The sequence below is a fragment of the Sceloporus occidentalis genome, unplaced genomic scaffold (assembly GCF_023333645.1).
Source record: "Sceloporus occidentalis isolate IW3139 unplaced genomic scaffold, rSceOcc1.0.p SCAF_150, whole genome shotgun sequence".
NCBI classification, from domain to species: Eukaryota; Metazoa; Chordata; class Lepidosauria; order Squamata; family Phrynosomatidae; genus Sceloporus; species Sceloporus occidentalis.
The window spans coordinates 692795-720128 of record NW_028317130.1 but is presented as its reverse complement, the minus strand read 5'-3'; the positions used below and the strand labels follow the sequence as shown (position 1 = coordinate 720128).

The window sequence follows — 27334 nt, the reverse complement described above, 5'->3', positions numbered from 1 at the left end:
GAGGGCCTTGTCAGTAGCACCTTTGATGTGTAACAATATCCCCAAAGGGTTGTCACTTCAGAGCTAGGTGCAGTGGTGTCACAGGGGAGTGGGTATATGGACCACACCAGGGAGTTTATCAGACAAGGGAAATTGGAAGTATAAAATCCAATGGCAATCTGAACGCAATCATGGGGTTTAACGTTATTGCGTGATAGACTACCACACACAATTTCGGGCAATGGCAAGCTATTTTCGGGCAATGGGAAGTCAGTTCGAACACAATTCAAATTAATGTAAATTCGCTGAAATAGCGAATTCATGTGAATGCGTTCTGGCCCCACTTTCTTTTCATTCGAAATTAAGAGAAATTCCTCCCAGGTGAAAAACTCCCAGGTGACATCCCAGGGGAGGCGCGACACCCAGTTAGCCCTCCTCCTACTTTGGGGGGGATGTTTGTTTATTGGTGCACTGCCTGGTTCACTCCCTGAGGAGGAAGCTGGGCAACAGGGAAGGAGAGGCAATTGGTTGCCCCTCAAGTCTCCTTCGCTGCCCGACTTTCCTGCTGAAGATGAAGTCAGGCAGCAGAGGAGGAGCAGGGGAGGTGCACCCCTTCCATCTCCTCTTGCTGCCTCACTTGGCTGTCCCTTGGCCACCACTGGTTTAACTGTCCCCAGTGAAATCTTAGAATGATAGAGTTGGAGGAGACCACAAGGGCCATCCATGCCATGCAGGAACCCACAATCAAAGCATCCCGGACAGATGGACTTCCAGCCTCCGCTTAAAGACCTCCAAAGAAGGAGACACCACCACACATCTGAAGTCATAAGTGCCATAATCCACAAACATTGGCATAACCTTAACAAAACCCCACCCATAAACTTTGCAGGCTTTTCCTTAATTCATTTAACAACCAAAACATAACAACTCTCTCTCTCTCTTTTCAACAATTTGTTCCACCCAACCCACAATGCTGTACCAGTCTCTTCATACTTATCTGCTTTTCTCCGGCAACTATTTCCTGACAGTAAGAGCTGTTTGACACACTCCCTCAGAGAGTGGTGGAGTCTCTTTCTTTGGAGGTTTTTAAACAGAGCCTGGATGGCCATATATCAGAGAAGCTTTGATTCTATATTACTCCATGGTAGAATGGGGTTGGACTGAATGGCCCTTGGGGGTCTCTTCCAGCTCTATGATTCTGTGATTCTAACTACTGGGATACAAGACCCTTTGAATAAGCTCCCCTCTTACATGCCATTAGTACTATGTTTCCCATCATTCCCCTTCCATTTTAACAACTATTTTTTAAATAACTATTCTAATATAATACCCATGACAAACATATTTACACATGACAGAAAATCCTAGATTCTAGAAGTGTCCAGACAAGGGAGAGAGCAAGTGAGGAAATGGGAATCTGCCTCCACCACTGTTTGGCAGCCCTTACAAGGTCTGGCCCGGCGGCAGGTGGCCAGGAAGGGGGAGAGGCCACTGCCGCCCATGCCCCGTCCCCTGAAAAACCTCTCTGAATTAAGTGACACCAAGGATAGTGACACCACTGGCCAAGGGAAAACTTTTAAAATCTTAATCTAGGCATTTGGGAAGCTGCTTTTAGTCCTTTTAGAGCATAGCACTCTTTGTCTGCTTCACCACTGGTTTTACTTTGATTTTATAGGCTGTAGTAATTTTTAAAAAATAATTATAGTTTTATTATGGGTTGCTTTCGTATTTTCCTAGTTACTATTCATATTTATTAAATGTTTTCTACACTGCACAAACAACTTTTGTTGGTAGCCATTTTACTGTACAAGTTAAATAAACACAAAATATATTTTGTTTTGACAATACTTGTCTCTTGAATACATACACCCCTCAGAATTGCTTTCATATAATTCCTTTAGACATATCTGGGCTTGAGGTGATTTAATTTATTCTTTCAGTCTAGCAGTTACTTCCTGGAAACCATGGGTAATCTTGGCTTAGGCTGACCATGTGAACACTGAAGGTTGTGTCCAAGAGATCCTGGCCAAGCTGTCCAGACAGGAGAAGCTGACAGTAACAAAGCTTGAGGAACAGTAGGAAGAGACCTCTAATGACAGGTGGGTCATAAGAGATGACATGGAGATTTCAGGTGATGAGAGAGCCAGTGAACATATGCGGAAGAGAATCCACCTGGTACTTGCTGTTCCTGGCCCTTTCTAACTGTGCTTGTACACTGACCAAGGCAACATATTCCACTGTCACAGCTCTCACCATCAGGAAGCTCTTAGGTGGAATCACTTTTCCTGTATTTTGAAGCCATTGTCCCATGGCTTAGTCTGAAGCAGAAGAAAGCAAGCTTGCTCCATCCTTCAAATATTTAAGCATGGCTTTTATGCCACCTCTTAAGTTTCTTTTCCTCAGGCTAAACATACCCATCTCCTTAAGACTCTCCTCATATGACTTTGAACATTTTGATCGCCCTGCTTTAGATACCCTCCAGCTTGTCAATACCCCTCTTGAATTGTGGTGGTTGCAGCATTCCAAGGACCTTATCACATGTAGGGGGCTTTGTGGCTCAGATCCGCAGTCACTCCTGTTCTAGCAATGCAAAGCATGATGTTTTTCCACACCAGATGCAGAGTCACTCCTCTCTAGCAATGCAGATTGAGGTTAAAACGTCATGTTTTTCCACACCTGGTTGCCTTTCTGTTGTCCTTCCCAAGTGAGGGGCAAGCGAAGTCAGTTGGATTCCAAGCAAGTCACGTGATGCGGACTCAAGAAAAGGGGAGTGAGTGCACATTGTATTACCACACTAGAGGGTTCAACGATTCTCATCGCTCCCTCCTCCTCCCTCCTTTCCCTTGGGTGACAGGGACCCCGGGAAGGAAGGGACTGGGGAGCTACCTCCTCGGTCCCTTCATCCCCAGGGATGCCCATCATCCCCAGGAAGGAAGGGACTGGGGGAGCTGCCTCCTTGGACCCTTCCTCCCCGGGGATGCCCATCATCCCCAGGAAAGAAGGGACTGGAGGGGCTGCCTCCTCGGTTTGGTCAGAAGCCAAAACCTTTCTTACTACTCTCATAACCTCCTTTTCCAGCTCTGTTCTTTTACTACAACAGACTGCTAATGGTGCCTTCATTCTCTCTCACACACACACACATACCTGGCATGTCTTATTTTGGCTGGTTCTTCCTTCAGAGATACTAATCACTGCATCGTGATAGATCAAATAGATAGATCAGTAGCTGCTGATTTCCACCTGTCATTGATTAGATGAGAAGTCTCATCTATCACGATCAAGGACACAGACATACATACACACACTTGGAAATATAAGGGGGGGAGGCCTTTTTAAATATAAGAGTGCTTTTGATTTATATTTCTGTTGGAGTTATGTGTGTGTGTCAAACTAGGAAAGGGGGAGTTACTTGGTGGGCAGTGCCAAAGGCTATGTAGCATAATGTTTTTAGTATGAACGAAGGGTGCAATGCTGAAAAGTTATCAAAGGTGTGATAGGGAAGAGAGCAGTTCTGTTTGCACTGCACTTTTGAAAACAGTCCTATTTTGTGAGAGAAGAGCCTAGTGCAATAAGGCTCAATGTATTACAACTGCAGCCTTGCTTACTGCTTCTCTACATTTGAAGTTACAGGAGCAGTAATGTCTGCTTAGAAACTGGCAGCTGCTGGCTCTAATCCTGTGGATGCATTTGAGTACACTGAGTAAACATTAACTGGCTGCAGTTCTTGCACTCAGCTGTGTATGTCCAATTGTAAATATTAAGCTGAAAAGGTTGCCCAAAATATTTGTATTAATTGCTTGTTCAATTTAGGAGTTAGATGATTGGAAGAAAATAAAACACCTGAATTTCAAAAAATGGGAAATTAATAATAATAATAATAAATATTTATTTATATCCCGCCTCTTCCAATTGAGGATCGAGGCAGTTAACAACAGAGCAAATACAATATACAACAATAAAAACAAGTCCCACAAAACCCCGACCCAACCCTCCCTCCCAACTATAAAATTAAACAGTAAAAAAAATGTTTAAAAAATACATACAATACATCAAAATTAAAAACAAATCACAAGTAAGAAAAATAATAAAAAGGGGATTCAATTGGTTCTGGACATTATCAATCGGGGAAGGCCTGCCGGAAAAGAAAGGTTTTTGTCGCCTTTTTAAAAGCCTCGAGTGAGGGTAATTGGCGAATCTCTTCTGGCAGGTCATTCCAAGTTTTTGGAGCGGTGACAGAAAAGGACCTCCGGGAGGTCACCTAGACTGGCCTTTCTAGATTGTAAAAGGTTTTTCCTGGAGGATCGGAGAGTATGGGAAGGATTGTATGGGAGGCGGCGTTCCTTCTAGTAGACTGGACCCAGGCCATGTGGGGCTTTATAGGTGATAACCAACACCTTGTACTGTGCCCAGAAGCTAATAGGCAGCCGATGCAGTGATTTTAAAATAGGTGTAATATGGTCAAACTTGGATTTTACAGTGACCAGTCTGGCTGCCCTGTTTTGAATCAATTGGAGCTTCCGGATGTGGCACAAAGGTTGCCCCATATAGAGCGCATTGCAGAAATCAAGGCGAGAGGTTACTAGAGCATGTACTACTGTTTCTAGGTCCCGCTGCTCCAGGTAGGGCCGCAACTGGTGTATCAGCCGAAGCTGATAACAGGCACTCCTGGCTGTCGCATCAATCTGAGAAGACAGTTGAAGCGACAAATCCAGGAGCACCCTCAAGCTGCAGACGCAGTCTTTTAGGGGAAGTGTAACCCCATCTAGAACTGGCGAACTTATCTCCATACCCGGATTGGGGTTACCTATCACGAGTACCTCTGTGAAATTAAAATATGAAGGCCTGAATTGTTTGGACTTTTCTGTATACAATGTATATTATTCATATGCATTATAGTATAGCTGATTTTATTGAATAATTATTTGGTAAAAGGAATTATGTGTCCCCCTGGCAGGACTGGGTGATATAAAAGTAGTTTATCTTAATTCTCCCCCTGCCCCCACTTCTACTGGAGACTTACCTTAATTGTTCTGTTTGGGATCTGGAAAATGTTAATAAATAACCCTGCCACAGAGCAATACTTCCTCTTGTTTGGCACAGACTCAATCAGAAACCTATTTTTGCTTGTTTTTGCTTGAATTGTGAAAGCTGAGCAGTCCAAGATTGCAATGCAATGCCGGAGGGGGAAAGAAAGGGACAAAAAGCAATTATCAGGACCCTAATAAAATCTGAATAAGATCCAATTATTTTTGTTCTAAAATTAGATGGTGCCAACATTTAATTTTTTGGGACCAGGTTTTAGACAGCTTTACTGTTCTTTATAATATATAAAGGCTGTTTTTGAGTTGCATAATTTGCTTGTGCTGGTTGCTTTTAGTGTCCTTAATAAGCATGGAACTGAAGAAACCTATTTCCCAGTGCTGATATTTTTCTCGTTGAAATGTTGAGCCCTTGCTTTCAGGGGCAGGAGAGCTAGAATTATTATTGTTATTATTGTTGTTGTTAGTTTTTGTGGGTTTTTTGGGCTATGTGGCCAAAAGAAGAGTTTATTCCTGATGTTTTGCCAGCAGCTGTGGCTGCCACCTTCAGATGCTGGTGAAACGTCAGGAATAAACTCTTCTAGAACATGGCCACATAGCCCAAAAAACCCACAAAAAACTATGGATGCCAGCCATGAAATCTTTCGACTTCACATTGTTGTTGTTGTTCATCTGTATAGGGCCATAAATTTGCATAGGCCTTTACAGAAACAAACAGTTCAAAACATGAAATACTGCCAGAGGCGTACAACCGAAGGATAATTCTATAAAGTATAAAATAATTATAAACAAATTAGGAAAGTAAGACACAGTGTGACAGAAGCAACTGACACATCCTCAAATATAAAATGACAAAACAATGTTAGTGTCAAATTCCAAAGAGGAATGGGGATCTGCATTCTCATTTTGTGTCAGTTTTCCTCCCATGCCCATCTTTTCTGGTTGGATGGTGGGAGACTGCCTGGGAGGGGCTTGCTCAAATGCAGCACAGGCAGATGACAGCTTCCACTCGCCAGCCTTTGCTGCAGTCTGCTGCTGCCTGCCACTTGCTTCACATCCAAGAGCTGCTTGCAAGAAGGCTCCAGCATCTCCTTCCCTTTGCATTCAGAGCCTTTCTGGCATGATTGGATTTTTGCCTTGAAAAGCAGCCAGGATCTCTTCAGCTGCTCCTCTCCACTTCTGCTCAGGATGCTGGCCCCTGGATCATTGCCTCCTCCTCCTCCTTTTCCCTGCCTAGTCTAGGCAGCGCAGCATGGCTGGTGCTCTTGCCACTGTGACCTCTGCCGCTGCGGAGAGGGATGCTGAGTAATCCTGCTGTCAATGGGCGAGGACGCAGCAGCAGGCCCCCAGGAAATTAACCATGGCTTTCTGCGGGATCACAACTATGTGACTGAAGGTAAGGGGGGCAAGTGGGCACTGAGATGATCTGGCCTGTTAGCTTGGCCTGCTAGCATGGTCCAACCAAAATGTCTCCACCTGTTTGGATGAGGGATAGGTGCATCATGACAACTATTCTCTCTCACAAAAGCAGGTTCTGAAGCCAAAGCGCTTTCCCTTTGGCTGCCTTGCCAGGCACCTTTTGTAAAAGAAAATGACATAAACGAGATGTCAATTGGGCTTGTTGAGAGGAATGTGCACTGCTGACACTGTAGGACTAGGAGATGACTTGAGAGGTCTCTGAACGTGTGCGGTTGCATTTTGGGATTACATCTATAGAAATATGTGCTCTTTACCTTGCACTATATGCAGAAGATATATTCTTTACCTTGCACTATATGTAGAAGATATTTTCTTTACCTTGCACTATATGTAGAAAATACATTCTTTACCTTGCATTATATGTAGAAGATACATTCTTTACCTTGCACTATATGTAGAAGATACATTTTTTACCTTGCACTATATGTAGAAGATACATTCTTTACCTTGTAGAAGATGTAGAAGATGTAGAAGATACATTCTTTACCTTGTAGAAGATGTATTCTTTGCCTTGAGCTATATGTAGAAGACACATTCTTTACCTTGCACTATATGTAGAAGATATATTATTTACCTTGCACTATATATAGAAGATGTATTCTTTAACTTGTGCTATATGTAGAAGATGTATTCTTTACCTTGCCCTATATGTAGAAGGTACATTCTTTACCTTGCACTATATGTAGAAGATATATTCTTTACCTTGTGCTGTATGTAGAAGATATATTCTTTACCTTGCCCTATATGCAGAAGAAGAGTCTTGCATGTTAAGCCTCTATCGTGTGTCTTTCAACCTGCAAAATTATGTAAATACAGTCAGCCCTCCTTATCCACAGATTTTTTTTATCCATGGATTCAAGTAACCTCAGCTTGAAAATATTTTAAAAAGTATAAATTCTAAATAGCAAACATTGACTTTCCATTTTATGTTAGAGACACCATTTTCTTTTTTCCATTATATTTAATGGGACCTGAGCATCCACAGATTTTGTTATTCATGGGGGGTCCTGGAACCAAACCCCAGTGGATAACAAGGGCCCACTGTACTCTCCTGAGAAACAACACCTATATTAGAGATTTATGATGAACAAATATATATTTTAAGGCAAGCAAGGGGTTTTTAGTCTGTGGTGCTGAGTGGCTGGCTTCCTAGCATATTAATGTAAGTGTGGTTTTAAAATGAACATCATGCATAACTATTTCATCAGCCTGCCTGTGTTGTAGAGCTGTGAACTTCCCAAGGATGTAGTCCTCTGTGAGATAATGTCGTATGTTACTATAGAATTTGAACATGGTGGTGCATGGGGCTGGCCAGCTAGAACATCTTTTTCTTAAACTATCACACCAGTCTTAGACATTTCATAAATTTCTCTGTGTTTTATTATAACTGTCCAAGGTTAAACAGGATTAGTTGTACTAAAAGGGCAGTTTGTAGAGGAAATACTAGCTGGGGTTTTAAAAGCAATATGAAAAAACATAGGCATTTTATGGTATTGCTACCAAGGCTTTAAGAACACAAGAGCCTGCTTCATGCTGAGTCAGATAATTGCTCCCTCTAGCTTTGGAGAGTCAAATCTGACTGGCAGGAGCCCTCCAAATCTTCAGGCAGTAGGAATCTTTCCTACTGGAAGATCACTGGCATTTCCTGGTGGTTTCCTATCCAAGTACAAACCAGTCCATGCCCTGCTTAGTTTCTGAAATAAGACAAGACTGCGTATGTTCAATGCGCTGTGTGGCAGGTCTGCTAACATGTTCCATTTTGCTGTCTCAGGTCGTCTGTCTGCATGCTTTTTATGACAAAAGTTCATGATAACTTTTGCATTATATTAAATTTAATTTACAATATATTTAAAAAGAGATGGGAAAGTCTTTTTTAAAAAAAACGGTGGCAAAAACATTCAGCATGAAAACTGCAGTGTGCCTGTATTAGATATGTAAGCCTGCATATTTGGGCAGTGGTATTTAAATAAAAAGCAAAGTCTGCAAAGATCCAGCGTAGCACTGGTATTCTCAGCAGTTATCACCTGGAGGAAGAAAATAATTTCCCCAACTGGATCATCTTTTTAAATATTAAAAATATGTTTCATATCCAGAAAACAGAGATTCTTCGTACCCTTTAAAAAAAATTGCTGATCACACCATTGACTCATGTTCTCATAGAGACTCACATCTGAGCTACATTTATTTTTAAGTTTTGGTCACTTTTATGCAAGAATACCTTGAAGGCTATGTCAGAACATAAGAGCACCACATACTGTTTATAACAACCTGAAATTACCTCTTATTTTCTCATGACAAAGCAGGTGTGGAGTTTTTTACTTTTTTAGGATCTATTTCATTTCAGCTTAAGAGTTGCTCGCATACACATACACTCCAACTGTGAAGGGGTGATTGTGGCCATCCTCCAGCCACCAATGGCTATGCATTTTGACCGTGTGGGAAAGGGTGCACATCCTCTACAATGACTTTGTGAGGGGATCTTGTAGCTCCTTTGAGAGTACTGGTAACAGAAAGAGAGGAGCTGGTAGCATGAGCTTTCGTAGACTTGAATCTACTTCCTCCACTCCATGCATCTTAGGAAGTAGACTCAAGTCTATGAAAGGTCATGCTACAAGCTTCTCTCTTTCATTTAGTAACAAAGATGAAACAAGATCCCTTCACATACTGATTTTCCAGACTAACATGGCTGTATCTTTGAATTCTACCACCAGTGAGTATGTATGGATTCTGTCCAACTGGTATGCATATGCCGTGTTGTATGCTAGCACAGCTCCTTCACCTGTACATCAAATGTGTGGATGGCATGGCCAGCAGACCTAGTGGGCATGGAGATGGGTTAGTGTGTGACCTAACTTCCTATGTTCCTTGAACACATTGGTGCATTATCAGAACCCCATATAAATAGAATAGTGTATGATCAGTTACTATGGGGTAATTTAAATGTCTCAGGTAAGTTCCCTCACTGATGTATCCATTGGTAATGTCAGCCTTTTGTTTGCTTTGCTTGCATGTTTGGACATTACAAATTTAAATCTTCCTGAAATAAATTTGTGGCCTGCATAAGAAATGTTCCATATGGAAAAGAAGTAAAAATGCCAGAAGATTTCTTGCCTTTGGTTTCTCTTGTTTAGACACTAGTGTTTGGTTTCTCTTTCTCCCCCTCCTTATTTCTTACAATTATTAAATATTAATTATGTCCGGACTTGTAGATGAATAGGCTGGAATATGAATATGGATCAGCTGACTTAATTGGACTCTTAGGACCAGCCATGCCATAGGGATGGCCTGGGGATTATTCTTACAGAGGCACCAACATGGAAAATGTTACATCGGACTCTAAAATGCATGCTTTCCAGAAAAATCAGATTCCTGCTGATTTTTTTAATTACAGTGGGCCCTCTTCTTAAGCGAGGAATCCATTTCGGACCCCCCTGCATAAGGGAAAATCCGCCTATGCTCAAGCCCCATAGGAGATAATGGGGTGCGTGCATGTGGTGGCGCAGTGTGCTGCAGTGCACATGCGCCATGGGTACACGCGCCAATTTTCTTCTCCCCATGGGTTTCCGTGTAAGCTGGAAGCTGCATAAAATGCATTCATGCATGGCACGGGTGCACTCTACAAGCTTTATGAAATAATGCTATACCCAAACTTACTAGGGGGTCATTCCCACTTACATTTAAACCAATTTGGGATTTGTCTTCTCTCTGTGTTGGTAAATCGATTCCAAAAGGTCTGTCGTTCCCACTATGAAAGTGGATCTTTTCGTAATCACTTCTCTTTTGGCATAATTGTCATTCCCACTAGTTTGCACTGCTTCAAAATGAATGTCAATCATCTGTGCGTCATCAGTGGCATAAGTGGCAGTCTGGGGTCTGGGTGGGAAGAGGGTGCTGGCAGGCACTGGTCCTCTTGGCTAGGAATCACTAAGAAGGTGCTTCCTCCTCAAAGGGCTCCATGGCATCGTTCTCCCTGCAGCAGGAAAGCCATATGTGGGGCAGCTCTCCGGGAACATCCCCTCCAGGCATCCCAATTAGGCCGGGCCACTTTCCCAGCTGCTTTTAAAGGGTCCCAGTTCCTCTCCCCTCCTTCTACTCCCATCTGGCAGAAGGGCGGGAGGGGGCCACCTTCTCCCTCTAAGAAAGAGCCAGACAGCGAGGGGTCCCAGGCGGGAAAGAGACAGACCCTGGGGTCCCCCTTTGCCTAAGAAAAGCCCAGCCCTCCTTTGGGGGGCTGCTTTCAGGCTGTTTTCAGGAGGCTGCCATCCCTCCGGTCTCCCCCTGGGGGGCATGACTCCCAGGATGCTTTCATCAGTGACATAAGCAGCAGCGTGGGCAGCCTGGCTTGGGAATTATATAGATACATATTGTGTGAGTGGGAAATTGGAGGGGGGGAATCCCTGGCCTAGCTCCCACTGGATTGGGAGGTGCCTTGCCCTTGCCTGCTGCCATGTAGTTGGGTCTGGCGTTTGTACTTCTTGTTACTGGAACTAAGCTATGCCATTGCTTCCCCCTTTTTCAGTGTTAAAACACAGCCTTGAACTGTGCTTGAAATTGGACTCGGGGCAGGGGTTAGCTGTGGGAGAGGAATGTGGGCATTGCCCTCCAAATAGGAGGAATTTGCTCCCCAGTGAAATTTTCCTTTAGTTCCTAAATTTCTAGTATTGCAAGAATTTACAACTTAACTTGAGCATTTATAAATATAGCTTAGACACTCAAAGGAAATGGGCAGGCAAAGTTACCAAGGGAATGCAAACACAGCAAATAGAAGAGTTCTAGATGTGAACAGTTTTCAGAGTCTTACTCTCTGCAGTAATAGAAATCTGCAGACTAAAGGAGATTGCAAAATTCTTATTTAGGAAGACAAGCCCTCATTAAACCCCAGTGTAGTTTCATCCCTGACTGGGGGCCAATACAATCCAGTCCTAGAGGCTCTTCCAAGCTGGTCCAGAAAAGCACGAATTCTTGTGATATAGCTTCTTGGTCTTTGCATCTATTCATTTCTGTTTGGGGGCAGGGGTGTCTATAGCAATTGCATGGATTTGCACTTGGGTGCTTCCAAAGGATTTTTTTTAAAACATTAGAATGTGGTTTGCTGAAGTGGCCCTTATTATAGTGCAAACTATATTTGGAAAATAAAATGAAAGTTGGAGAAGTGAAGGGAACATATGGTTCCCATATATCTTCAAATAAAAAGAAGCCCACTCAAAGAAGGGAATAAAATGTTTAAGCTGGTGCAAGAAATTGGCTGAATATAGTGTGGGACAACAGAAAAGTTGTTAAGACTATTTTGAAACCCCCTGAGAACTACAACAAGAAACACTGCAACCTTTCAGCACCATTGTCCTGTCTAGAGGACCACTAAGCAGCAATCAAGCTGTTGTATTTCACACCAACTGAAGTTTATGCTCAATCGTCAATGACAGCCCCACATACTGCAGTAGATCTGAACAGTCCGCTAGTGGGTTGTGGAAAACCATGTCAACAAGAAGCTGTATGTGGTAAACCTGCTATTGTTAGTGGAATGTGCTTTGTGCCACAGGTGCTGCTTGGATGAAAAAAGATAAAAGCTAACTAGGCTGCAAAACTGATTCTGCCTCCCAGGAGCAATATCAGGCCTAGGAGAAGATCAACCTAACCTCTCCATCAGTTAGACAAGGAGCAGTTGCATGGAGCAGTTCTCATCCACTCCCACACCAGTGAAGACACACAGACAGATCCATCTGTCTATAGCCCATCCTATTGCAGATGTAAGGGAAAGAGCACTCTGACCTATCTCTCAGACAGAAACAAGAACCACTACTTTCTATAAGAACATGAGCAAGGGAACACCAGTCTGACCTGAACTGCATTCAAATTCTTGCTTATATCTCACCATCTTATTAAGACCCAGGAAGAAGCAATCTCTTTTCTCTTCATTTCCCTTCCCTTGGGTGCCCTATCTATTGAACTAGGTAAGCAGGTGGCAGGACTGGTCTTTCTTATACATTCAGTGCTTCTCCTCCCACTGCTTTCTTTCCCTTGCTGCATTGCTTTATCTCCACTGTGCATATACTGTGCCACTATCCCACTTGGCTCCAAAGTGCCACTTTATTTTCATATAGAAGTAACTAGGCTTGTATTACTCTTTGTCAGTAATCCAAGTTGGCCTGTGCACCTCATATTTAATGAAGCCTGATTCCTGAGCTTTCACTGTTCATACCTACACAGAGTTATCATATAGCCTCTTAACCAGCTCCGTAAATCGGAACCCTGTGGCACTCCTCTCCAAGATGAAGATGAGCACCTTTTGGGTTTGGCCGGTCAACCAATTACTAATCCACCGAACAGTTGTATTGTCTAGCCCACATTTTACTAGCTTGTTTGCAAGAATATCATGGAGGACTTTGTCAAAAGCCTTATTGAAATCATGATATGATATGTCTACATCATTCCCTTAATCTACCAAGCTGGAAATTTTATCGAAAAAGAAAAAGAAGAGAGAGAGAGAGAGAGAGATCAAATTAGTCTGGCATGAATTGTTTTTGAGAAACCCATGTTGACTTTTTTGTAATTATAGTATTCCCTTCCAAATGTTCACAGACTCTCTGTTTAATGATCTACTCTAGAATAATTCCTGATATTGATGAGATGGATATAATAGTTCTTTGTAAATTCACGCACTAGAAAAACAAAGCACATAGGTGCAAATGCTTAAGGATGTCTTCTTCTTGTTTTTCTTATGCCTACTAAAGTCAACTCTGACCTATGATGACCCTTGGCAAGATTTATTAAAAGGAGGCTTGTCATCTCCACTCTCTTGGAGTAGTGGTTCCTAACCTTTTCTGTGACCCACACCCCTAGAAAATGTTTGATTAATATTTGCACTCCCTACAAAAGTAATATCACATTTGACGATGAAGATGTCTAATTTGTAATTTTTGAGCCACAGACAATACTGAAGGTGAACATATTAAAATATTCAAAGTAAGCTTCTAACTCAGTTAATAAATTAGATTCTAGTTTGTTCAGAAAAAAATGGTTATAGCTCGTGACTCATCACTGAAGGAAACAAGCCACTCTTTGTTGCACCCCCTAAAATTGCATCACACACCCCCTGGGGGTTCAGACACCTCAGGTTGGGAACCCCTGTCTTAGAGTGAGAGAATGTGATTTGTCCAAGGTCACTCATTGAGTTTCCGTGGCCGAGCGAGGACTCAAAACTTGGTCTTCTGGAGTTCTAGTCCAACACTTAAACCACCATTGTGTTGGCTCTCTTAAGGGTGCTTAAAGGCATATAATTCATGGGGGAACCAGGATGCGTGACTGAATGGATGTCTCCACACTCAAATCTGGAGAGTAAATTTGAGATGCAAGCCTACATTTCCTTCTCAGTTCTCATGTAATGGCCATTTTCAACAACTCCACTTTCCATGGTGGTGAAATCCCTTCTTAGCGAACAGGAATCTGGAAACCATAATCCATGATTTTATAACAAATAATTGACCATTGAAATCTGTGGGTAGGTGGGTACGTGTTTCTTGCAAGTGCTTCAGTTTGGACAGAATGAAGCAGCTGTTTCCCTGATGGGTTTTCAGTGTAGGGTCATGGGCAAGCAAAACAGTCATACATTAGTATTTTAAGCACCAGTATTGATTATTTGCAGGATTGGGGTAATACAGATACTGAGTATTTGCAGGGAAAGTTCGTGAAATTTTGTTTGGAAAGTGCCTGAAAAATACAATGGAGGAGAACTTCAAGTTTGCACAAGTACAGGCATACCTCAGTTAACAAAGCTGCTGACAAATATTTTCCTTTTTACTTTTTTTCTTACACGGTCTTTTTATGTCTGCTCAGTCTTCCCTTTCTTGTGGTCCGTTGTCTAGCTAAATGTTGTGTTTTTTTCTGTGTGTCCATCTGTTCTTTAAAAGTTAGAGGAGAAATTCAGGGCACAGGTTTCTCTGACTCCTTTGGAATCAGCTATCAAGATGTATCTAATTTAGCTCTGGAAATGTACTGATTATTTAGGAAATGTATATTTAGTCAAGAGAGTCTGTGTGGCGGTTTGAGTGTTGGGCTATGACTCTGGAGACCAGGGTTCGATTCCCAAATCGTCCATGAAACACACTGGGTGACCTTGGGCAAGTCACACATTTTCAGTGTCAGAGGAAGGCAGTGGCAAATCTCTGATTAAATCTTGCCAAGAAAACCCTGTGATAGGTTTAGGATCACTGAACATTAGAAATGACTTGAAGACACAGGAAAACAAAATATTTAGGCAAACACTGTTGTTGGGCACTTATAAATTGTCCAACTTGTACCAGGCATAATGCAGAGCTTAAAATATGATAGTTCCTACCCACCAATTTACAGTCCAATATAGTTGCTAAAAGGGAACTGGGTGGGAGTAACGGAGAAAGAAGAGGAAGATCAGGAAATTATATTCAGGAACCAAATTCAGGAAGTTATAAGATTCTTCCTAATATGTGGGCCATTACATACAGATAGGCTGAAACATGCACAGACCAGCAGTGGCGTTGCCAGGGTTTCAAAACAGCAATAAGGGGCAGCCAAAGTTCATGACATGCAGGGTTGACAACAGGAAATAGCTACTAACAAGTTTGTGTTCTGCCTGAATGTTAAATGAAAGTATCGATTTCAGGTAACTTAATCATGTGTTTCTCTGTAAAATTAATATACTGTCCACTTTCATAAACTGCATGATATACACTCCATGCCATCCTGTTTTTGATTTGTATGGATGGTTATTAAAACTGGACAGTGAAAAAATCTGATAGGAAGAAAAGCAACTCATTTGAAATGTAATGCTGGAGAAGAGTTCTACAGATATCATGGACTGCTAAAAAGACAAATAAATGGCTCTTAGAACAAATCAAGTCTGAACTCCCCATGGAAGCCAAGATGACTAAACAGAGTGCCATCTTATGAGAAGGCATGACTCTCTAGGGAAAAAAAAACTTGGTATGGTAGAAGGCAGTAAGAAAAGAGGAAGACCCACATTACCAAAGGGTTAGATTCAATCAAGAAAGCCATGGTTCTGAATTTGTAAGACCTGATGATGATAAGATAACCTGAAGGTCTCTCACTAATGGGATCACCATAAGTCAAAGTTGATTTTACAGCAGTTAACAACATCATACATTTCTGTTGTTATGAAGGACTCACCCCCACCCCACCCCACCCCAAATATGGGAATTTTTGGCATCTTGTTCAGTCTGTATAAAAGGAAAGACTTTCCAATAAACAAACAAACAAACCCTCCAATGAGGGACTGCCCTTCTGAGGGACACCAGCCACCCTATAAGGAACAAGCTTTCCAACCCTCAAATAAGGGACATCCTTTACAGTAAGGGACACCTGGCAACTTTATCCAGCAAGCACTTAGACCCTTGGCTAATGGTAGAAGCAAATGCCTTGCAACTGCTCCTCCTTTGAAGGATGAATGGATGTATTTGGTCTCCACTTTGCCACTATATACTTCCTTGGAAAGAAAGAGGATACCATCTCCCTTGGCCAAAGTGTACTTCAAGTAATGTAATGTATAGTCTAACTTGCATTTTACTCACTATTAGCAAATATATACATATGAATATACATCTCAGCAGGCCTTATACCTGTTTGGAAATGTGTGAGAATACTGAATCTCTCAAGTAGAATAATCACTTGATGAGGTAGACAACATCCTGGTCCATGCCCACACAGTCACATACATAGGCTCCAACAAATAAGATAAATAAGCTTTGTCTTCACTGTAATACATATAAATGTAGCTTAATTTACAGATTACTTGTTCATAATCAAACACACGTTCTGGAGAAAAGACAGGGAAGAGAAAAATGGTTCCAAGTTTGAGTGATTCAGGAACAGGAGGATGGTAAAGCAAACAAACATGAAGTCTGTGCACACTAGCAATTGGTGACCACAGGCATGCTAACTCTAACACTAGTGTGTCAGACATTTGTCCTATCTAGCACAGTCTGATCTATGTTTGCCAGCATTGGCTTGTCAATGAGACAGCAAAAGATCCTTCCCAGTCATGTTACACAAGATCAATTTGTAGGAAATGGCAGAGACAGGATGGGATTTTCCATGTGCAAGATACTGCAAGATTTTTCTTCTCTAAGTTATGATGGGTGCAGCAATTATTTGAATGTGTCTCGTCACACAATCTGGTTCTTCTACAGGTACGCTGCACGATCCTGTAGAATCCTTGTGAATGGTGTTTAATCAATCGGGGGTCAGGGATGGAGAGTGGCATTGTCCTCAAGTCTTCCAACTCTGTGATTCTTTGAGAATTATAAAAGTCCAGTATGTTAGTTTCTTCCATAGGAGATGATAGTAGCCATTCAATAGATACAGAAAGAAGTATTTGAAGACACATGGAGTGGTGCATGTGTGTATGTGCCCGTTGACTTATGGCAACTACAAGAATTTCTTAGGGTTTCCATAAGTTAATAGTACTTAGAGGTGGTTTTGCCAATTTCTTCCTCAGAAATATCCAGCACCAGTATTCATTGGCATGAGGGAATCAGTAGAGATGGGAAAGAAATGGGAAAGTGATATTAACAACCCTAAGAGTATATATGCAGATCAGAAAGATCTGCAAAGTCTGGTCAACAAAAGACAATATGGGAAACCTCAATAGATGTATTTCTCATATCTTCTCTTTCCCATGCAAAACATATTGCATCTGTGTCACTTCCAGCAAAACCCATGTATTTCTGAAATGCACTTCTAAGACTCTTTTTAAATTGGAATTTGTGCTCTAGGTCACACAATGTTCTCCACCCCAATTCTACATAAATGAAAAGTGAAAATGTATGCCTTGTATTATAATCATTTTCAACACGGAACATTTTAATTTGATAAATGTGCCCCTTAGCTAAAGTGATTAGAGAAAGACAGAATTTTTAATTCAGTCTGCAATTGTGAAATATTATAGAATAATACTGAATATTTTATAGAAGGAAAAAAAGAATTTGCCATCCTTTATGAATCCAATAAAATACAAATCAGTCTCTATTGTGATCTCTCTTTCCCCCCCCCCCTCGCTCTCATTCTCTGTGTACTCCATTCTCCCTCATACATACATCTCCTACCCAAGTTAATATAACATAAAATTCAAGCAGTCCACATAACATGTCATGAGTTTTATTCTAATTTTAATTAAATATAAATGAGCTGCTTAATAATTTGTTCATTTTTGTTGGGGGAAATGATGGAAATATATGACCCTTGAATAATCTTATTAATAATATAGTTTATCATATCATCTGATTCTGTAGTTTCTAAATGAGAACGGTTAAATGCATTTGAATTCTACCAATTAGAAATATAAGCCATGTCCTGTGTGTCAGGATGAGACTAGTTGCTAAATGAATTACACTGACTTTAAACAGTGCATTTGAAGAGGAGCTCCCATCTGAACACCTACCAGTGCCACTGTCCCCACAAGGCCAAGGCAAGCCACCCAGCAAGCTATCTTTTCCCACTGCAAGCAAATGGAGTGATGTATCAATTTGCTTACTGAGCAGGGTACCATAAAATGCCCCCCCAGGGAAGCTCCTTCCAAGAATCTTGGGGGCAACTAATCCTTGGTGGGTGATGAATCTCTTTCTCCCTGATGTTTTTTTCACCTGTGTTCCATTCCAGCCCTTAGTAGAAGTCCACAGATCAGATGGGGACAGAATGACCAAGTGCAATTTGCTCCAACAAGATTTAAAACCCACCTGAGGTATTTCATATTTCTTGATCAAGAATTCTCTCTCAGGTCTCACCCCTTCCCACAAAGTGAAAGGTTGAAAGTGGATGAGCCTTTGCATTGAAAACTAGCACTCCTTCTCTCCAAGATCATGCATCCAGTATACTGTCGAAACAATGGATTTCTTAGAGGCCAGTGTACCTTCCCAGGACTGAAGCTGATGTCAGAACTGCCAGTATTGGTCTGGGCTCAGGGGACTTGAGAATGAATGTCTCAGGCTTATGGATCTCAGACTCTTCTGTGACACTTGGGCTTGGTGTCCCCTTTTGTGACACAGCTGGTTCCTCCACTTCTGTGACTAAGCCACTGCTGAACCACTACCACCCCAATGCTTCTCTGATAAGCCTAAGTTGGTTGAATAATATTGATGGAACTGTTGTAGCAAGGCTGAGGCATGAAATTCAACAGCAGCATCCCAAGAATGGTTGTCAGGCCAATAACCTCTCCATTGCATGAGGTAATCAATAAACATTCCACAACATAATTGACATCTATGATCTGGACCAGTTCATATCATTTTCCCTACCTTACCCCATTCAGCTATTAGTGGTGTCTCTAGCTATATGGTTGAAGGTACAGTGGTACCTCCACATTTGCTGGGGTTAGGGGTGAAGGACCCCTGTGAATGTGGAAAAACCGCAAATAAAAAACACTATTCTTTTTACCTAAGAGAACGTCTTTCTAAGAATCTCCAGGTCCTCCAGTGCACCTCTATGGTCAACATCTGCCAGACGGTGATTATAGAATCAGGCTGGAGAACCTACAAACACTTAGAGAAGTGTTGTCTCTAAGAACTTCTAGGTTCTGTAGCATAACTCTATGGTCAACATCTGGCAAAATTGCACTAGTGGACATATTAATCAAAACTGCAAATAATCATATCCTGCAAAAGTCAAAACCACAAATGTGGAGGCCCAACTGTAGTTGAAAGCAGAGTTGATTACTTTAAGCACAGGAGACGATTCTTTATCACTGTAGTCAGCCGTGTAGAGAGCAGATGGTGCCATGCCAGGCAATATGAAATTTTTTGCTGATGAAAATAAATGCGTGATCAGCCCTACAGATGTGTGTGATCAACCAGGATGGCTGCAAAATGTTCATGCTGCAAAATATAAAGTTGTCTTGTTGTTCTGCCTCAAGGAATTCTGGTTTTTGGAACAGTGTATATGCTTTCCTGTTTTGTAAAGGTGATCTCAAAGTTGATTCGGAAAACAATCCCAAGGTATCTTGTGCTGACTGAGCTTGTGTTCAGTTTGTAAGGGATCTAGGTTATAATGTTCAGTGAGGACCAAGATCTGACATTGGGTCCCCTTGTAGAAGTCTTGAAAATGGTTTTTATGGCTAACATTTCTTGTGTTCTGAAAATGAGAATTTCCTAGAGAAATATGCATAGCGGCATAGATGATCTGCAGATATAGTGTTTTAAGCTACATGGGCAGCATCTGTTTCCATAATGAATGACAGCTGCTGATTTGCATGACTTAGCACTGTGCCTTAGTAAATCTCAGTTTCAGTTGGCCAAAAGCAATATATGCTTGAGGGTTCCAGTGGAATGGGTAATACACTTTCAAGAGTTTTGTGGGTGACCGAAAGAGCATAGAAACGCTGACATACTTGCAGTAAGAACCAATAAAGTGGAGAAAATGCTGCATATCTTTTCACAATAGTTTAGGGAGGGGTTTGGAGGTTCTTAAACAGAGGCTGGATGGTCATCTGTCGGGGAAGTTTTGATTTTTAGTCCCTGCATAGCAGGGAATTGCATTGGATGGCCCTTGTGGTCTCTTCCAACTCTATGATTGTATGATTTAGAATGCTCTGCCAGAGAGCTCTTAGGCCACACTGAACTACAAACCCCAGAATGTTACAGGAGGCAGCCAGAGCAGGAAAAGTGCAATAGCAACACTATAAGACTGTAGTGCAGTGTCATGGAATATCCAGCCTCTATTTAAAAACCTCTAAGAAAAGAGACTCCACTACACTCTGAGGGAGTGTGTTCCACTGTTGAACAGCCCTTACTGTCAGGAAGTTCCTCCTAATGTTGAGGTGGAATCTCTTTTCCTGTAGCTTGCATCTATTGTTCTGGGTCCTGTTCTCTGGAGCAGCAGAAAACAAGTTTGCTCCCTCCTCAATATGACATCACTTCAAATATTTAAACAGGGCTATCATGTCACCTCTTAACATTCTCTTCTCCAGACTAAACATCCCCAGTTCCCTAAGTCGTTTCTCATAGGGCAATGTTTCCAGACTCTTCACCATTTTAGTAACCCTTCCAAATAACATTTTCTGATGTCTGGCCATTGAAATACTGCTCTGCTGCTGTTATCACCTCTGAATCATTTGAAAATGGCCTTCTTTTCAAACTCCTTTAAAGGTTTGAAACAGGAACTAGTCAGTTGGAGCAAGATCTGTTGAGTATAGTAAGATGGTCTTTGAACTCAGACCCCAAATTCTTTAAAAAATAGATTGTCTTGCCAGCCTTTTGAGCAGGTGCATTGTCCTGCAAAAACAGAACACCTTTCTGCATCTTTTATTGCTGTTTTTTATTCAATGCCTCCTTTAATCAGCACAGCAAATTTGGGTATTATTCTGCATTAAGTGTTTGGCCTTTCTGAAGAGACAGTGTTCAAATTATGTTCTTTATCCCAAAAACTGTGGCCATGACCTTTCCTGTTGGCCTTTGAATCTTGAATTTTTTCAGCTGCCTACTGCTGGAAAACCTGAGTGCTGCAATTGCAAGGACTGCTGTTTGGTCTCCAGATCACAGTAATGTAACCATGTTTCATGTTACTCATTAAGAGTGATGAATAATTCCCCCAAAAATATTATGAGATTGCTCAAAATGATGCAAAATCAACTTGTAGGTATCTACTTGATTTCATTTTTGGTCAGCATTCAAACAGTTTGGCACCCAATTAGCTGACAGCTTCTGCATAGCCAACAGTTCATGAACCCACTGCATTCCCAGGATATTTCTAGTGTCTCAGCAATTGTTTTAGCTGAGATTTTCCAGTTTGCCAAAATCAAGTCATGAACATGCACATTAATTTCAGGAACTGACACTGTTAAAGGCCTCCCAGACCATGCTGCATCGTCAGTCTCAACATCTCCATGCTGAAAGTTGACACACCACGTCTTTATAATTGAGTATGACAGGTACTTCTCACTCAATGTTTGCATTATATATTCATGGATTTCCTTTGGAGTTTTTTCCCCCTACAGGAACAGGAATTTCATGATAGCTTGGAGTTCAGCACTTGAAAATTCCACACTTTTTATTGGAATGGTTCTATCAATGATCTGAAAAATTCAGAAATTAGAGCTACAGTCCTGAAAATTTACAGTACAAAAGAACATTCTTTAAAGCTACAGTGACAAAATTTCACTCAGATTTGGGTAAGTGGGTCAGGCAGAAAACTTTTCAGCATCTCCCCATAAGAAACTGGTGCATGCTTAATTTCCCCATGGTCTTTGGATTTTCATCTGAAACTGATCCAATTAAATGTAAAACAGTGAGTGTTGGGGGCTTTGGGAAGATTTGTTAAAATGAGGACAGATACCACTGTATGCTACTAGAGAAAAAAGATGTCAAAAGCAACAAAGATATATACAGTATGGAATTGGTCTGGTATTCTATTTTAGGCATGATATTACTGAACAATATTTTAAATGATTCACATAGTGGATAATCTGTTTGATACAGTTACTCTAGGTTATATTCAGTGGAACTGATAAGGAAGAGTTCTACTGTCAGTCAAGTGCTTGGAGTTAGGAAAAAAAATCTCATGACGCAAGTGTGTGGGTACAGAAAATGCTTAAAATTAGCATTGCAAAAGAAGGGAATGTTCTGTAGACATGGATATTCCTGCAGCTAAAGATTTGGAGAGAATATCTGGAAGTGTATGAATATTTATCATTTTAACAGGGGTGGGAAACATGCAGCCCTTCAGATGTAACTCAAAGCACTCTTCACCATTGACTATGCTGGTGAGGGCCAGGAATATCTAGACCAGTCTCGTCTTACCCAAAAGTGAACATATGTTATTCAGAAATTGGTATTGTATTATCTATAGACATTTGTCATACACTGCAAAAAGTTGGCAGCACAAGATAGGATTAATAATTTACAGAGGCCTCAGTTCAACATCCCCCAGCATAGCATAAGGCTCTACATATCTGCTGACCCATATGCCACCCCCTGAGGAAACATGAAAGTCCTTTTTCTTGAGGTATTCTGTGTTTCAATGAGAGTAGGCAGGATTGGAGAAGGTCTGACTACCTCCTCCCCATAGCTGGATGCATGACATCAGCACCAGTGGTGTCACTAGGGTAGATGTCACCCAGGGCAGTAACTCATGGTGCCACCCTTATGGACCTCTTCCTGTACCAGACCATACAGAATCCTTAGTAATGTTTTTTTGGTTTATAAATATTTTATTGGTTTTATATAGTATTAATAACACAATCAATTTCTATATTATCGTACAGTTATTCCATTTCAACACTTCCTTCATCTTGCTCACCAGTTGATAACCATATTTTCATTAACCAGCTACCTTTTACAGTTCAGTTCTTCTCTCAATGACATATCCGATTATAAATTGTCTATTATATTTTATCTTATCTTTTCCCCAAGTGTAAATTTCCTCTGTGGTGGCATATAAACCACTCTTCTACCCCTTTAATCATTTCTTTCTTATATTCCCCAAAGACTTTTTTACATCTCATATACAATCATTGCATAACTTCCCCCCTTTTTTCATGTATTTGATCAAAGGTTCCCATGTTTTACAAAGTTCTTCTTTTGATTTTCCTCTTAAACTCGGTGTCAAATTATCCATTTCCATATACTCATAGAGTTTGTACAACCACTGATCTAAAGACAGAATTTCTACACTTTTTCACCTACTAGCATATAGCACTCTTGCAGCACAAACCATATAAAATATCAGTTTCCCATACTTTCTTTCCATTGATTCTTGTTCTATCATACTTAATAGAATCTTTACTCAAGTTTACCTGCAATATCTCTGTCATAATACAATAAATCTCTGACCAAAACTCTTTAGCTTTTTTACATCTCCACCAGCAGTGATAGTATGTACAGTACCCGTTTCAGCACCACATTTCCAGCACAAATTCTTAGACTTCTTATCAATTTTCGCTAAAACATGTGGTGTTAAATGCCATCGATACTGCATTTTGATCATATTTTCTCTCAAACCAATACTGGGAGTGTACTTCATTCTCTTTTCCCATTTTTCCCCCAATTGTATCAGTGGTATATTTTGACCCATATCTTTAGCCCAGTCTATCATACTTTTCTTTATCACCCCTTGTTCCAAATCATGTTTGAGTAGTATTTTATTTAAACGGGATATCTCATGTACACCATCTTCCTTTATTATTTTTTCAAATTCCAAATCTCCTTTTTCTATACCTAAAATGTTTTGATCAATTGAGAATCTTTCCATTAATTGTCTGTGCAAATTCCAATTGCATCTAAAGCCTTCATTGAATAATTCAACTTCAGTTTTTCATTTCATTTGTCCATCTACTTTCTTAGTAATATTCCCATAGGTTGGCCATTTTTCACAGAACATTTTTTTCATTATTGAAGAAAGCTTCATTGATAGAAGTGCAGAGTGGTATGTTTGAGAAATATATGTCCTTGACTTTCTGCCAATAGTAACCCAATAGTAATGTCAGCAGTAGTGAGCAAGGGAAGGAGGACAGTCCTCTCCCACTTGTGACTCTCCCAGTGATGGCAACGAGGCAACTGATATGGAGGAAGCGGTAACAGTGGCCATTTCTGTGTGAGGCAAAAAAGGCAGGTGGATGGATGGAGGGGTTCCCCCCCAATTCATCCCCACTTATGGAGTGTTGGGGAGTTTAAAAAGTGGATGCAAGCTTCTTTGGGGAGCTTAGCTAGATGAGGAAATATACAAGTTATAGGGCACCAGTGTTACTGTGTGAAGAGAAGACAAGCTCTTCTCTGAAGGAATGCCATCCATCCATGAATCCTTAACTGAGGGGCCATTCAGACTACCTTTTACCCCAAATCAGGAACCGAATTTTCCACATGAAGTTCATATTCACCCCGAAACTTTCACAATCGAATCAGAGGCATGCACAGCCGTTTTGGGGCAAATGCCCCTTAGCACGGGTCTTTTCAACTCGGAGAAAAAGCCATCTCTTTTGAAAAAACCTGGGTTTGGCAAATATGAACTTGCCCCCGATCATGATCGGGTCAAGTTCATAGGAGGGGTTTAGGTCAGAGGGAGGGCAGAGGATGAGCATTCCCTCCCCTTCATTGGGGTGAAGGAGGAGGAGGAAGGAGCCAAAGGGTCCCCAAAAAGACAAAAGAGGATCAGGAGGAGGAGGAGGATGAAGGAGCTGGGGGAAAGCAGGGGGCCATGGAGGACAATTGGGAGCAGGACCAGGAGGAGAAGGAGGGAGGCAAAGGGTGCCAGGAGAATCAGGGATGGAGGAGGACCAGGAGGATGAAGAGCCGGAGCAGAGAATGGGGCCATGGAGGGCAATTGGGGTAACGGAGCAGGAGGAGGTTCAGGACAGGTCAGAGGGAGGGCACCGAATGGAGAAAGCCTCTGCTCTCCCACCAGGGAGCTTTCTCTTTTTAATTTTTTTTAAAAATTATTTTTGACAAACTATGCACATGGTTTTAGCTTCAGGTAGATATATAGATAGATAGAATGTTGCTGGCTGCCTTTTTCCCTTTCCCTTTCATTTCCACCTCCAGCAGCAAGGTACTTTGCAAAAGGCATTTGCAAGAGGCTTTTTTCCTATGCAAATGCTACAATGCGAATGTTACAAACATTTCTCTTTCCAGTTTGGCAAACTGATACAGAATGCTTTTGCTACTGTCTGTAAGGAATTCAGGCATAGCTGAGGGAAAGCAATGGATGCATGGCATTTCTGGCACTCCGAGGTGAGGAAATTATTATTATTATTATTATTATTATTATTATTATTATTATTATCAGAGTCATTTCTGCCGTGCGACGTGCGGACGCTAGGCATCCACGACGTCAAGATGGCGGCGCCTGTGTAGAACGGGTGCCGCCATTTTGTACGTGCTTGGCGCATACTAGGGTTAGGGGCATCCGGAAAGGACTCCCCTTTCTAACCCTAGTACGTGTGCGACACGTACTTTTTGCCCGTTTGTAACGGGCCTGAGTTTCATTTTTGATTGACCTGGCATTGCACAAAAGGAGAGTAAGATTCCGTGATTGGTCTGGCATGCTTGCCTGCTCTATTGGGGTAACAGGGTGAATGGAAGGGCAGATAGATAATAAACATCAATCTCTCCTTCCTCTGTAACGACAATTCACCCTATTAGTGCCATATCTCCCATTTCCCCACACTACTTGTATAGGTGCTCCATAGTCAGTGCATCTTGCCTCCCCCGGTTCTCCATCTAAATTAAATCCATCCTGTTCACAATCAGTTACATCAATGAACCCCACCATAGATCTAGAAATAGAAGAAAACAATATTAGCCCTACTAACATCGATGTTATAATGCTGAGAAGGGCTTTTAATTTAACATCCCCATTGCCTTGTAGAGAAACTAGAGGTAATAAAAAAGGGTAACTTCTCTAACAGGCATCCTCTAGCGTCTGGTAGGGGGAGAGATGATCCAGGGCATGCTCACACACCCAGGACTGTCCCTCTGCTGTTGCTGCTGGTGGAGATGATGGAAAAGGGGCTAGCTTTATAGCCAAGTCCAAGCCTCTCTCTCCATTGCTGCTGCTGCCAGTGGGGATGGTGGAATAGGGCTGGCTCTGGAGCCACACCCAGGACTCTCCCTCTGCTGCTCCTGCTAGAATCAAACAATAGAATCAGGGTCTTGTGTGCCACAGCGGGCCATGCTCACCAGTGGAGGCAGCTGGTTGGGGGAATTTCTGAGGGGTTCTTAGCATTTCTGCTACACTGAAGCAAGGCCACGTTTGGCCACGGAGGGAGGGAGGGAGGGAGGGAGGGAGGGAGGAGTGGGTGCCCATCCCTCAGAGGGTGATGGTATCTTGACCGACATCACTAGCGTTGATGTCACCCCCTTGGAGGGTGTAGCCTAGTGTGGCCTTGCACTGCCTTAGTGACATCATTGAATGCGGTGAGGTTTGCAGGTGTTCTCTGGAGGACTCTGCCCTTCTGTAAACATTGTGTGTCTGCATGAGTAGGATGCCTATATGAGGTGGCTTCAAGTCTTTAAATAAGTTGGGGGGGGTGCTTTGGTGCTGCAGAGAGGAGGGGAATACCAACCTCCATGGTGTCCAAAAAATCACATCTGTACAAGTAAGGGACATGAACACATGTGGATGCCTCAACCTGAATTCTGGTCTTTGGGTATGTTGGAGGTTAAGTTATCTGATGTGGGAGTTTGGTCTTTTTTTGGTAATGTGCCAGGGACTGATATGTTTGTGCCCATTGGTACAGCTGCTTCTTTTTTTCCTGCAAACCACCATGGTTTGGCAGTGGTGTAGTTCTTTGGGAGGTCCAGTTGGTCCAGTTAAAACAATGTATCTTATGGCCCATTGGGTAGGGAAGAGGAGCTTCTTCATGTCTTCTTTCTCCTTTTTTCAGCAGAGCTCATGGGAAGGTGGTGATTCCAGTGTAGTGAGGGAGTGAATCTGCTCTAGGTTTTAGAGGCAAAACAGATGGACAGAAAGGTGCCTGACTGCACTAGGACCACAGCGTCCATACACCTCAGCCACGAGGGTGTCCACTGCCACAGTCCCAAATGGACTGTTGAAAGAAGCAGAGAATATCCACTTATTTTGAGGCCACCTAAGGCAGCTCTGGCGCAGCCCTGGGGCAGCTTCAGTGTGGCTTAGGGATGTGTGTCATCTAAATGCTATATCCCGGGAGCAGCTGGAAGCCACCCCCATCTGCCTGTCTGTTTCGGGCCTTAGTCTAAATTAGGGATTTATATGTCAGTAGTGAGGTGGTCCCGGCCATTTTGGGATGTGTTCTTCTTACTGCTGGCAAGTAGTCCTTGGCATGTTCGCTCAGAACAAAATCAGCCCAGTGATTGGAAAAAGGTTTCCATCCCACACCACAC

General features: G+C 41.9%; 1 protein-coding gene across 3 annotated transcripts in view; it reads left to right on the top strand.

The window, feature by feature from the left end:
• Positions 1-6043: 6043 nt before the first annotated feature.
• The window catches only part of LOC149280651 (serine/threonine-protein phosphatase 2A 55 kDa regulatory subunit B gamma isoform-like), a 61686-nt gene continuing 40395 nt past the window's right edge, over positions 6044-27334 (top strand). For 2 of the 3 annotated variants that reach the window (XM_089500284.1, XM_089500285.1), the window contains exon 1: positions 6332-6414. Coding sequence is in view for 1 of the 3 variants with exons in the window: in XM_089500283.1 (XP_089356409.1) it covers positions 6339-6414 (76 nt within the window). In the remaining 2 variants the exon portion in view is untranslated. Of the gene's footprint in view, positions 6415-27334 lie in introns of all 3 variants that reach the window. The other variant, XM_089500283.1, reaches the window with a different exon arrangement.